Source organism: Helobdella robusta, assembly GCF_000326865.2.
Source record: "Helobdella robusta unplaced genomic scaffold HELROscaffold_15, whole genome shotgun sequence".
Classification (NCBI taxonomy): Eukaryota; Metazoa; Annelida; class Clitellata; order Rhynchobdellida; family Glossiphoniidae; genus Helobdella; species Helobdella robusta.
Window position 1 is genome coordinate 1,966,934 of NW_008703839.1, and position 12,612 is coordinate 1,979,545.

At 32.1% G+C, this 12,612-nt stretch overlaps 2 protein-coding genes across 2 annotated transcripts; both read right to left on the minus strand.

Moving 5' to 3' along the window:
- Positions 1-578: 578 nt before the first annotated feature.
- On the minus strand, positions 579-4,602 carry HELRODRAFT_190746 (hypothetical protein; the record flags this gene model as incomplete). Its single annotated transcript, XM_009015166.1, has 4 exons — positions 579-1,411; positions 2,156-2,786; positions 2,918-4,306; positions 4,520-4,602. The coding sequence occupies 4 exons, from the start codon at positions 4,600-4,602 to the stop codon at positions 962-964; spliced, it is 2,553 nt and encodes an 850-aa protein (XP_009013414.1). The 3' UTR covers positions 579-961.
- Positions 4,603-4,948: 346 nt separating this feature from the next.
- Positions 4,949-12,522, minus strand: HELRODRAFT_185398 (hypothetical protein). The gene is made up of 16 exons (XM_009015167.1): positions 12,218-12,522; positions 11,969-12,115; positions 10,409-10,447; positions 10,256-10,341; positions 10,069-10,141; positions 9,890-9,977; positions 9,603-9,697; positions 9,398-9,461; positions 7,660-7,725; positions 7,233-7,378; positions 7,011-7,115; positions 6,722-6,843; positions 6,409-6,542; positions 5,655-5,792; positions 5,466-5,561; positions 4,949-5,315 (listed from the first exon to the last, which is right to left on the minus strand). The coding sequence occupies exons 1-16, from the start codon at positions 12,305-12,307 to the stop codon at positions 5,251-5,253; spliced, it is 1,554 nt and encodes a 517-aa protein (XP_009013415.1). The 5' UTR covers positions 12,308-12,522; the 3' UTR covers positions 4,949-5,250.
- Between the last annotated feature and the right edge of the window lie 90 nt (positions 12,523-12,612).

Sequence of the window (12,612 nt, forward strand, 5' to 3'; positions counted from 1 at the left end):
CTCTGTCTCTCTCTCTCCCACGCTCTCTTTCTCTCTTTCTTTATTTGTTTATTTTCTTTACGACATTCAGAGTACCCTCCCATATTGGTACTATTTTTTGTCCTGATGGTTTTAACTTATCTTTGAATAAATATTATAAAATAATTTGATCCCGTCTTCGTGAGTTTCAAAGTTTTTGTGGAGGTTCTTGCAATTACGTCTCCACAAGTTATTCATTATTTGTTTTATTGCCAGATTATGCTTGCATTAACCACTCGTCCTTGTTTTAATTTTGGTTAATTTGGTGTGGTAGATCATCAATCCATTAATTTTAGTTGTTTTCATTATACTATTAAATCTTTTAATTATTTAACGGTCTTCATCTTCAATTTGTCTTAATTGCGTCTTGGAATGTTCCTATTATACCACGAGGTATAAATGTAATTATTATTGTGATGGTTCGTTGACAGAATCCCTACGATTGCTGACAGAATGAAAATTGCCATATTTCAATTTTGCAATTGTTCTCGACAATGTTGTGTATTTCTAGAAATAATTTTCAATACTTGATTTTAATTTAAGAGTCAACACGAGCAATGTTTGTATAACAAGTTTATTCATCTGATTACATGGTTTCATTGGAAATGAATGAAGATAATTATAATTATTACATCTGTCAAACGTCATAAGGAAATTCATTAATAGCATTAAAATATATCAGCTCTAAAATACTAATTGATTAAATACTACCTAAATTGGAATATTACTGATAGACTGTTCAAAAATACTATTATTTAATTAAATATTGTTAATGAGATATAAATCAGGAAAATAAAAAAAATGTTTTTATTCATGAATTCATATGTATGTATTTGTTGCGACCCTAGTCATCATTAAATTGTTCCGAAAAACATCAAGCAATTTAAAACGTTCTTAAAAATATTTTGTAATTCACTACATGCAGTCACTACATGCAGTCTTCTCACTGAACAGAGTAAACGTTAATCCTGGACAGTTTGTCGTTGCCATCCTTTTCGACAAGAACAAACAACAGCCCGCCTTTCGTTATGTCCATGAATTTGGGCACATCCCTTTCGGATAGTCTCAATCCAATTAATGTTTTTACTTGAATACTTTTAATACTTTTATTGTTATTTTCATTCTTATTACTTTTTGGTCCATTTTCATGGACGTTGGTTGATTTGGTGCCAGCGGCATAAAAAATCAAAAGTCGTTTGTTTCCTGTGTCACTGACTATGATGCGATTGTGAGCATCCACGCTGACGCTGCTCGGATTGTTGAGTCTGCCGCACAGTTCGTGCTTTGGGTAGATGGCGCTCTTCAACTGGTTGGTTGCCATGTTGATGACGTAGATCGAGGAAGAGGAGCCAGATGAAGACGATGAGCTTCCCGCGTCCAACACCACCAAATCCTTTAAATAACAATTTTTATTCATTTTTTTAGAGAGAGATAGAGAGAGAATTAAAAAATCCTGTCTGGAACGAGCGACTAAATATATGAAAGTTCTAATTTAATACGACTACCATTAATAATTACGAAATACTGAGATTATAAAATTGGAATAAAACAAATTAAGTTCAGTAAGAAGTTTTAAGTTATTTAGCCTATTCGAACAAACAAGTGCTTAATAAGTATAAACGATGGTAGGTGATTGTGAAAATGTTAATTAATGTTAACTAGTAATCGTGATGATGAGGTGTTTATAATGACGGTCATAAAAAAATTTGTGTGTCATAATGAAAATATCAAGAGCCAGGTACTGAACTCCGTGCTGGGTAACTAAGATGTCGACGATTGGTTCATTATGAAAATGTATTTCATGGAAGCAGTATGAATACAACACGCCTTGTTTAAAAAATAGTTTGGCCGGAGGTTCAATTCTTTTAATTACTATCAATGTGAATGGTGACAATAACTTTAACCAGTGAGCAATTTTTATATACTACAAAGTTTGAAACAGGTTAATAAACATTTTCTTTCTACCACATTACATTTAATACAAGCAATTTGTTTGAGTTAAATTAAAAAGGTATTAAAAGGTTGGTTGTACGTATGTGTATATGTGTATGTGTTAGCGTGTTTGCGTATGTATGTCTTAGTGTATTTGTATGTATAAATAAATTGAGTTAAATAAAATAAATAAAAAACAACTGACGTCTTTGCAAGTGGTAGCAACGTCGACAATGTTTCCAAACAATTTCTTGTGCCCATCGACTGTGCTGAACGTTTTAATGAGGACGATGCCAGAAAACCGGCAGTCATAAAGCGATACCAAACCACTGAAAGCTAATATTACAAACAGTTCGCTGTTCTTCAGTGACGTCATGCATTTAATCGACTGACCATCTAATTTGGTAAAAGCAGTGTAAGCCTTCTCTTCGCCGTCGTAATTAAAAACGGAGAGTTTGTTGTTTGTGGCTACAGCCAGTAATTGATTGCCAAGCGAGCAACCGCAAAATACGTTGTTGACTTTCACAATAGCTAAACATTCCCCAGTCATGTTGAAGACTTGAATGTTAGAAAGTGTTGGATTGGTAACAACAACAACTTCTTGCGGATTGGTATGACTGTGAAGATAACATTGATGAGAAAGCTTCATGGCACTCGGTTTATTCAGCCCACCTGGTTGAGTGCTCAGCTCAGAGTATTTGCCGAAATGTTTCAAATATTGAAGAGTGAATAACAATGGATCTGATGACAAAGCTGCGTTTGATGCTGCCGTTCGAGGTTCATCGCGAACAGGTGGATCATTAAATAACGGGCTTTCTTTTACCACATCTTCGTATCTAAAATTTGCATAACAGTGATAGTGTTATTTAAAAAATGAATAGTAAAACTTTGAAACAGGTTCATATAAAGTTGATTTTTAATTAAAATTTTTAATGTTGTTTTTTATTGTATCAAAAAGCAACCAAACCTTGGTGGAGGGGTGGAGTAAGACAATATTGGCATAGCGTCTTTGTTGCAACCGCCATCGTCAGTTTTCAATGATGGATTTCTCAACTCCTGTTGATGCTGTTCAAGTAGCTGCTGATTATTCTGGTACATAATTTCTTCAGCTTTTGATTGGAAATGTGTTGCAGCGTTTAATGAAATTGCTAGTTCACTTGGCATAGATTTTAAAGAAGAATTACTTTTTATTGTGCTGCTGTTATTGCTTCTCAGAGTATTATTATTACTTCTATAATTTGGATTGAATGCAGCAGGTCTGCTCATTAAACTAGAGTCGTCTCCGTCGTCTGAAAAATCTTCTTGCATCATAACTGATTCATCGTCGGGTGTTGTTTCAAAAATGTCATCTGTTCTTTCTTCGATTATTGTAACTGATGGCATTGACGTTATGGTTGGATTTATTGCACTTGCTGTAGCTTTTATAACAGCCACACGCTGATTCTGCAGCGTGAGCACAGTGACTGGTGAACCGTCTGTTAGACATTGTTCGTTCTCTGCTTTATTATCCGCTTCTGACTGATTGACACTCTGTCGAATTAATTGAGATGATTGTGGTAATGTGACATTGATGACATTTGTATGTACTTGGTTATCTACAAGAATGTGGTCTGTGTTATTCGGTTTTTTGTTTTCTATTGGCAAATGGTTATCTGCCAGCAAAATATCGCTGTTTACTAAATTTAAACTATTCGCATTTGGTTCAATTACGAATTTGTTGTTAGGGTCTTGAACTTTTATAACTGTTTTCCTATCAATAGCCAATAAAGGGGCTGGATTGTTGTCGTAGTCTGGTGTGGCTAGAGATTGTTTGCAAGTCATTTTGTTTGTGGGTTGTTGCATTAACGTGTGACAACCATTACAGAGTCGCTCACACTTCATTTCTTTGGAATTAGCTATTGACAGTTGAGCTGGATTCAAATTACATTTTACGCATAAATCTCGTAAGTTGTATGTTGTGTTATCAGCATCTTCACCGTCTGTTTTGCAGTTAATGCTGTTGCTTTTTGTTACCCCGACTTTAGCTGTAGTAACTTCGAGAGATGTAACAGTTGTTGGTTGTTGTTCTTTTTTGAAAAGTTTATTTAACAAACTGGAAGATTTTTTTTCACATTTTGGCAAATTATGTTCAGAATTAACCTCTATTACAGAAATTGGGTGTACTTGTGTTTGATGCTCTTGTTCAAAAACTTTATTATCCAGCTTATCCATCATAAATTTTTTTATTTTACAAGTAGGGCAATTTCCTTTCACATTGTCAACCAACGAAATGCGAATCTTCAGCCCGGCACAGACTGGACATGCTATTCCTTGGTTAATATTTTGCTGTTGGGAAGCTGTTGAGATTTGGGACGACCTGGAGCAGTTAAATGAATTATTCATTACAATTTACTGATAGTTTAATTAATTTTAACCAAAATTTGTGTATCTCCTAATAGATGTTGGTTAAGAGTTTAAATAAATTTAAATATCAAATGAACGAACTTGGTAGCAACGTCACAATTCAATATTATATATCATTATAATTTATACGTTTAACATTAAGTTGAAACAGAAAAACAATGAGAACCTACTTATTAACACTGGTCGATTAAACTGCAGTGCGAACAGAGCAGCACACGAAATCAGCCAAACAATGGCATGCAGGCGCATTACTCGAGATTAATTTTGAAGGCGTTCGCTACTTACCGTTACGCTCCGTTGCAGTTCATATGTTTACAAAGTACCTACCCACGAACATGTTACAGGATTATTTCTAAAGTCTTAACAAAATATTATACCCAATTCGAAGTTTTTTCTTACTCTTGTGCGTTGCAACTACCACGCGAACGCCACGATCGATTTTGGGGCTGCCGAACACAACGAATTTATAAATTGCCATAGATTTTTTTTACGAAATTGACCAAGATTGAGAAGCGTCTCGTAAAAACTTCAGAGCTTCAAGACAAATTTTTGGCTATTCAGTCACTCGTTATATCGTTAGAACCCTGCCTTCTACTGAAAATGATTTAAATTTTTTATTTGATACTAACTTTTAAATAACAACTATTTGGAAGAATCATAACGTATTACGATATCCAAATAACAGGTCCAGCGTCCATACCGCAAATTCACCAATTAAACAATAAAAAACGTGAATACACCATAATAATGATTAACGAGACTCTACAAATATAACAGAGGATAAGAAGGTCACGAAAGTATAATTTATTAGTAACATATACATTTAACAATGACGTATGCATGTAATGTCTGTGTCCTATGGACCATATACAAAATCAATCAATTAATCAATTTTGATTAATGGCCTTCATCTGGACTAGCTGCTGAGAACGCCAACTTGATGACGTACGGGGCTGTCCCATCTGAAAAAAATGAAATCATATTTATTCATAAGATTATTTTAATGAAAACGACAAGAGTGAAGACACACAGTTATGATTTTAGATCACGTGATGACAACTTGACGTCGTGTTTTCAAACGAATACAAATGCAAAACAGAAAAGAAACTAACTTGGATTAGGAATCTTGGCATTGTTAGCTACCAGGAGCGACTCAGTTGCAGTGACAGCATCGGGAAAGGTGAGGTATCCACGTGAACTACGCTCGGCTGTTCGGAGAATTGAATGCAAAATCAAATATAAAACCCTCACGAAAGCTTTTCAAATTGCCATAAGCAATTACGTGAAAGTAAATTACAAACTTTTGGCAGGAAGCATGACCATCTTAGATGGGGGCACTGCACCGGCTTTGATGAACGGAAGCATCATGGTTTCCTCATCAATGTTTGGAGGGGCATTGAAGAAGTAAACAACTTTCGTAGGAAATTGAACTCGTGTCAGTGGGCAGGGGAATCAAGATTCGAAACAACAATTAATTATTAGCAAAGTTAAAGAAAAGTATTGATTTAGATGTTTCTAGAATTGAAGCTGAAAAAGTTTTAAAAATCAAGTTAAAAACATCCCCCATTAACCATTTATAATAGCCTGCTTTGAAATACATACCAAAAACGTTACCTAGATCAGAGAATGCAAACTGCAGGCCACCAATCTACTTTATGTGGCACACGGTTCAGTTTTAAAATTAATGAATCAAAACGTAAATATCAGCTTTTAACTTTTAACTGGGGTTTTAATATTAATTTTTGCAACTGACATCATATTTTGCACCATTTAATGACATTTCTTCAATCCGAGCTCATTTTTAAAAAATAAAACTTTACTAAAGCTAAAATGCAGGCCAAAGCTGATGTGACTGTTCAACAGTCATAACATAGGACATCATTAAAAATTGTAACAATTTCATATTGTTTGCACACACACGTGTGTGTGTATGTGTATTTGCGTGTCCATTAAAAAGCAATAGTGCTTCTAATGAAGTTCTCAATAGTAAGTTTGAGATTTAGGATTTAGCTGTAGAATTATTGGATGTGTGCATGAACGTAAATAAAAGGATATTGTATTTCTTCAGTGCATCAGGGGATCCAAATCTGTTATTCTTAGAACCAGAGAAATCTTGAAAAGATGATGATCCATCGGGCAATGAAAAAGATGGAGATGTTGACTCAGAAACAAACGGCTGTTTTGAGTTACTGTTGTGGAAAAGCAAAAAAAAAACATGTGTTGCTATACCAACAATGTTGCATCTAACACACAGTATAGCACAGTAAAACATATAAAAACTGAAATTGATAAATTAAACAAAATAGTACATATACAACTATATCTTGACAATTAATGTAGCAAATAGAGAAAAATTATAATAAAAAACCTGATAGACAACTTCTGTCCAAAAACAGTAACATCTCTGAGCATCATCATGACTCTATCACAACCATCTCTATCGGACATCTGAACCATTGCTGACCCATCTTTAGACTTCAAGAATCGAATCTGAATCATGTTCAAACATCAGTCAAATTATTATAAACAACAATCATTTATAAATTAGAAATTCAGTTAAAAATAATGTTTTTGCTGGAGACCATTAAATTTGGAAAATAATGAACAATTGAGTATTGAAGTAACAATTCTTAAACAGCAATAATGAATTGACTGACCTTCACAATATCTCCATAGAGACAGATCAAATTGAACAATCTCTGACAGGTGAACTTTTCTGAATTCAACCCATATATCATTAGTACACAGTTTGGATTCTGAAACTACAAATAAAATCATTGTAAAGTTGATAAAAAGCAATGAAAATGCTAGAAGTCATTTAAATCAAACAAATGAATCAAAAAGTATAAATGTAAAAGAAAAGAAAGCATTATATTAACGGGTTGTTCAAGTGCTCCGTGGAGAGCTGCCCCGCCATACGCATCCAGCAAGTTAGCATCATAATCCACTCTATATCCAGCTGCTGCTCCCGACACACTGCTGTGACCTGATTGACCAAATGGGTTGAAGCCTGCATTTTGACTTTCTACAATGTGTGAATGTGTATAAACGTGTGTGCAAGTTTCTCTAAAATGCTAACACGCTAAATATACATGCATTGCTTCTAAATTATAAAAATTTAGTCTTATTTGAGTAACTAATAAATTTGTTGTTTTCCATAAAGAATATCATCATTTTATATTTTAAATAGGGATCAACTATTTTAATTTCAATTATCAACTAAAATGCTCCCTTTAAAGACATTACGTTCTCAAATTTTAAAAGCTGAGGATTTAAAACATTTTATACACAAATCACTTCACTAACCAAAACCATGACCATTTCCTGGATCCTGAAGCAAGGGTTTATTCTTAGCATAGCCATAATTGGGAGCTACGATATACATTAGTTATTTGTACATTTTGATGACATCAAAGATCAGTGCATATTGCATATGTATATATAAATATATATATATATGTATAATTATGTGTGCGTGTATAAATCTTGTCTGCTTGCTCAGATACTAAAAAAGCAGATACTACTTGAATATATATAGCAGACAATGATATACAATCAGATTTACAAATTGACATAAGAACACATAAAATAAGTGTATTTAGAGTAAAGCCAGTGAGATAGGTGAGCTAGTATGAGTCAGATATATAGATGGCTGAGTTGGATGATTCATCAGACTGTAAATGGTTGAGCTGGATGGTCATCAGATTGTAGATGATTGAGTTGGATGATCAGCTTGATGAATTATTTATTTAAAGTTGAAACTTTGAGATAGTCAGTCAATGCTGATTTCTCTTCTAAAAGATTGAATTTGTCTGTAATTGGCAATGATTCATTCCTCTTAAATTTAGATCGCCAGAATTGCTTCATTCACATATGCATTTCATCATGATACTTTGTATTTCAACGTTGATTTATAGGAGATTATTTTGTTGTCGAGTTCATTGGTTGTTGTATTTATTACATTTACCACAGTTTTAAAAACAGTCAGTTGTATTCTCATCAGCATTAGTACTACTTTCAAGATGATCTGAAAATTGTGTTAAAACAACGTTCACTTAAAATATAGATACAAACAATTAAAAATATATTTAAGCAGATGCATGATTGATGTTAATTCAAAGTGAAGGAAAGGAAGTGAAGGAAATTTTATGAATGAGTGAAATGCTGCTAACCTTTTTGATTGTTTGTTATTAGTGGTGTAGATGTTGTTTTGATAGGGATTTGTTAGTCTCGTGTGTTTTATATTAATGTTGTTCGTATTTGCATCTTGTAGTGTTGGTTTGGTTGTTGTTGTTGGTATTGCAAGTAGGATCTGATTTTGTTCTTGTTTGTTAAAGATAAATGTTATCATTATTAATTTTGATGCTGCTTTGTTATTTTTGTTACTGTTGCTGATGTACTGTTATTGATGTTGTTACCAGTTTGTTGTGTGTATGACCAGTATTGTCAGTGGATAATTGGTGATGTACTACTTGTTAGTATTGTAGATTTGTTTATTTGGTAGTAGTAGATGTAGGTACTTGAAAGGTAATAGTTGATGCAACTTGGAATGTGACTACATTTTATGAAAATTTGATAAGCTGTGATGCAGATGTTTATCTGGCACTCACAAATAAGAAACTTGCAGAAGCTAACACAAGAAAAAATACTAGCAAAACAAACAATATTCACATAGAAGCTCAATACAAAATGATAAAAAAAATCTGAGCATGCTGACCTATACACAAACACATACATTTACACAATACACACATATACATATATATGCACTTTAGAATTTTGAAAATTTACTTTATAAGTGCTTTTACAAAACAAAACCAGCTAAAATGATAAAAATTTGATAACTGTGAAGCATTTTGATGTTTCAAGTTTAGAAGCTAATAGATTTTGTTTTTATTATTCAACGTGTTTTACATTACTTTTCAAAATATACACACACGCGCACACACACACACATATATATTCATACATACATTTATACACACAAACATATATGTGTGTGTGCATAAATATATGTTCATAAATAGCAGTGCTCAAGTCTAACCAGATGGACTGACAGTGTAGTCCCACGTATTCTGATCATTTCTTCTAACAGTAAGGTTGTTTGGCTGAGTAAATTATTAAAACTGTGTTAGTTTTTGATTAAACAGCTTAAGAAACAATAAATAATAATAATAATATAGCAGAAATAAAGGTTTGATAATAACAGAATGCAATAACAGTTTGAAATAAAAAAAAAACAATTAAACCTTCCCAAACTCAGCTTTTATTGTACACGAGTTAGCATATATATCAGCTCCATGCAATCCAGTTTTAACTTTTGTGGCATCCTCAATAGACTCAAATGTGAAGATATTAATTGAGAAAGCGGTTAAGAAAAATATTTACATGCACACAAAAATCTAACCAATGAAACAAATGAACAATATAACAACTCAACAAGAGCACCACAACTTCACAATCTTTGTGTTGTCAATGAGCACAGTTAATCACACACCACCACCATCACACAAACAGAAAAAGAAATTAAAAGGATATTCAACAAGCACTTGCACTCCATTCTTTCTGAAAATAACAATCTTTGACACTGTTGCAATAGGACTGCATATGGCATATATGACATCCTTTAAATGATAGATTTTAAAGATAAAAAACAAGCAATTTCAGCAAATAACTTGAGCATTCTTTAAGATCAATAATTTTGAGTTAGCTTACCACTGTGATAGGATGTCTTGCATTGATAATTGTCAACAAGATGACATTACTAGGGGGTATTTCCATGGGAATCCTTGGAGCAGATTCAAAGAAATGAATTGAAATGTGTGACACCCAATTTTTAAATTTGATTTATAGTCATAATAAAAAAAAGCACTAAAACTTGACTATGTAAAAAAAAACTAACTTGGAATCATATTCAGGTCTTTTAATCTTCTCACTGACTGAAAAGTTGAAGTGTGCTGGCAAGCCGGCAACAGTTAACTCATTTTCCTGATCACCAACAAAAAAAAGAAATCATTAAAAATGTAAATAAGTGTTATCATATGAAATAACTTACCTGCACATAAGATATAACTCTGGATGCAACCTCTTTACTCTGAAATAAGAAGAAAATTACATGAAAATAATATAATTGTCAATAGAAAAATGACTTTATTTGATGCAAATAGCTGACACTTTAATTTAATAAGGAACATCAGTACATATCCAGTGACTTTGTTAATACTTTAAAAAGATCTTTTTGAACAATATTCCTGCAACTAAATTAATGTAGGTGCCCTAACTAAATGGTCATGCTAAGTTTTATAACAGTGCAAAATATCATATTATAATTTGAAGGAACAATCATTCATTTCATTGAAACAACTAATGAAAATATTTTACAACTTTCATTTTTATTAGACCTACCAATTTCAAAATGAATTCAAAAAATTTGAATCAGTATTGTTTTTAATGTATAAAAATTCAATAAAAAGTTCAATTTTATGATGAAAAAGCACACATTTTAAAAACAAGCCATTTTTTAACTTTTTATGATGTCATTTTTATGGTGTAACAGGCACAAGTAAAACTTATTTTAGATGAAAAAATTATAACTTTGGCCTGTTGATAAAATGTATTCATTATATTTTCTCATCTTATGAAAATTATTAAGCCCTGAAAAAATTTTGATTTGTTGAAGATATTTTATGAAAAGCATGAACAATTCTCAATGGTGAAACTAGTTGCATGAAATAAAGATCTTTATTTCTAAATGCTTTTTTTAAAAATACATTCAAATGTGACACCAAAATCTAAACACAAATGTGACAAAAAATTTTGCCTATTTGTGAAATTTGCTTTATAAAATAATAAAAATGGAGAAGAAAATTATGAATGCCCATATTCAATAAATAGGCTGCAAAAAATTTAAACTGCTACTGATATCAATAAAAAAATTTAACTGGGTTGAAGAATTTAAACATGTTAACAATAAAATGATTAATGCTTAACAAGTTTATTAATGATGTGATTGTGACCTTGTAAATTATAATAAATTCTTCATTTTATTTTAAATATTATATTTTTTAATTTAATTTAATGACTCATTTTGAAACTTTATAAAAAAAAATCAACAGCTATTCTATATACATCACCATGGTCTTCATGGATTTAACTGTTAACAACAGCTATATGTTATCAGTGTGGTCATAGTCAAATCAGCAATTGTGAGAAGCTAACAAACGTTTGTTATCACACATTCAGTTTCAAGCTATTACAGAAAAATAAAAAGTATGGTAAATTACATTTTTTTATGAAATAAAAAATAATTTCCTAATGTTTATTTTATAATGATATTCGTTATTAATTGTAAACTGGTTAGTCGTTAGTGTCAGAGTTAGGGAATGTACATTGAACTTATTTAAAAGATAAGTAAAAAAACAGCTATTTTTCCCACATCAGTCAGTCAGAAATCTAATTTCTAATGTAATATATATAGTTGCATGACATTGATGCACAACCAAAAAAGGTTTTCATAAAAAGTAAAAGAACATATCTTATGGCATGCTGAGAACCAGCCTTATTTGGTCAACTTTGATATGCTATTAGAAAAAAAAGACACTAGATGGCGACTAACCTCGAACTCAACAAGTGCCATATTCTTGGCAGGGAAGGTCATGACATAGCTGATCGGCCCAAATCTTTGCAGCGATTGAATTAAATCAGACTCTGTGACGTGCGCGCTCAAACCTCGAACGTGTATGACGGGCGACGGCAGGGTATTCTGAATGGCAGTACAATTACAATACAACGAAAATACAGTCTGAACGCAAAAATTCTTGCTGAAAAATGGTTTAAAAAGTTTATTTATAAAATTTCAACATACCCTGAGAACAGTGACGCTTTGACCTTGGTTGTTTTTCATTCTTTTCGATGAGTAAATACCGTTTGAGTCATTCAAGCTATATGTCGCCATGTTAATAATAATGATGCATAATTTTAGGCGGAAGTGAAAGACTTTTTATTCTAAAGATAACATGTATCAAAGAAAGCGCAATAGTAAATATTAATGAGTACCATGTACTGCGTACCAATAAAAATCATTTATATTAAATTGAATTAGTTTTTCAAATTTTAATTAATTTGTTTAAATTAAATGTTTGTAATTAATTGGACTTTCATCAACGAGCCTACACACTTTTGTGCCGAATACTCGCTGATCTCGAGCACATATATGGAACATATACGTTAACACGTATATATATATATATATATATATAG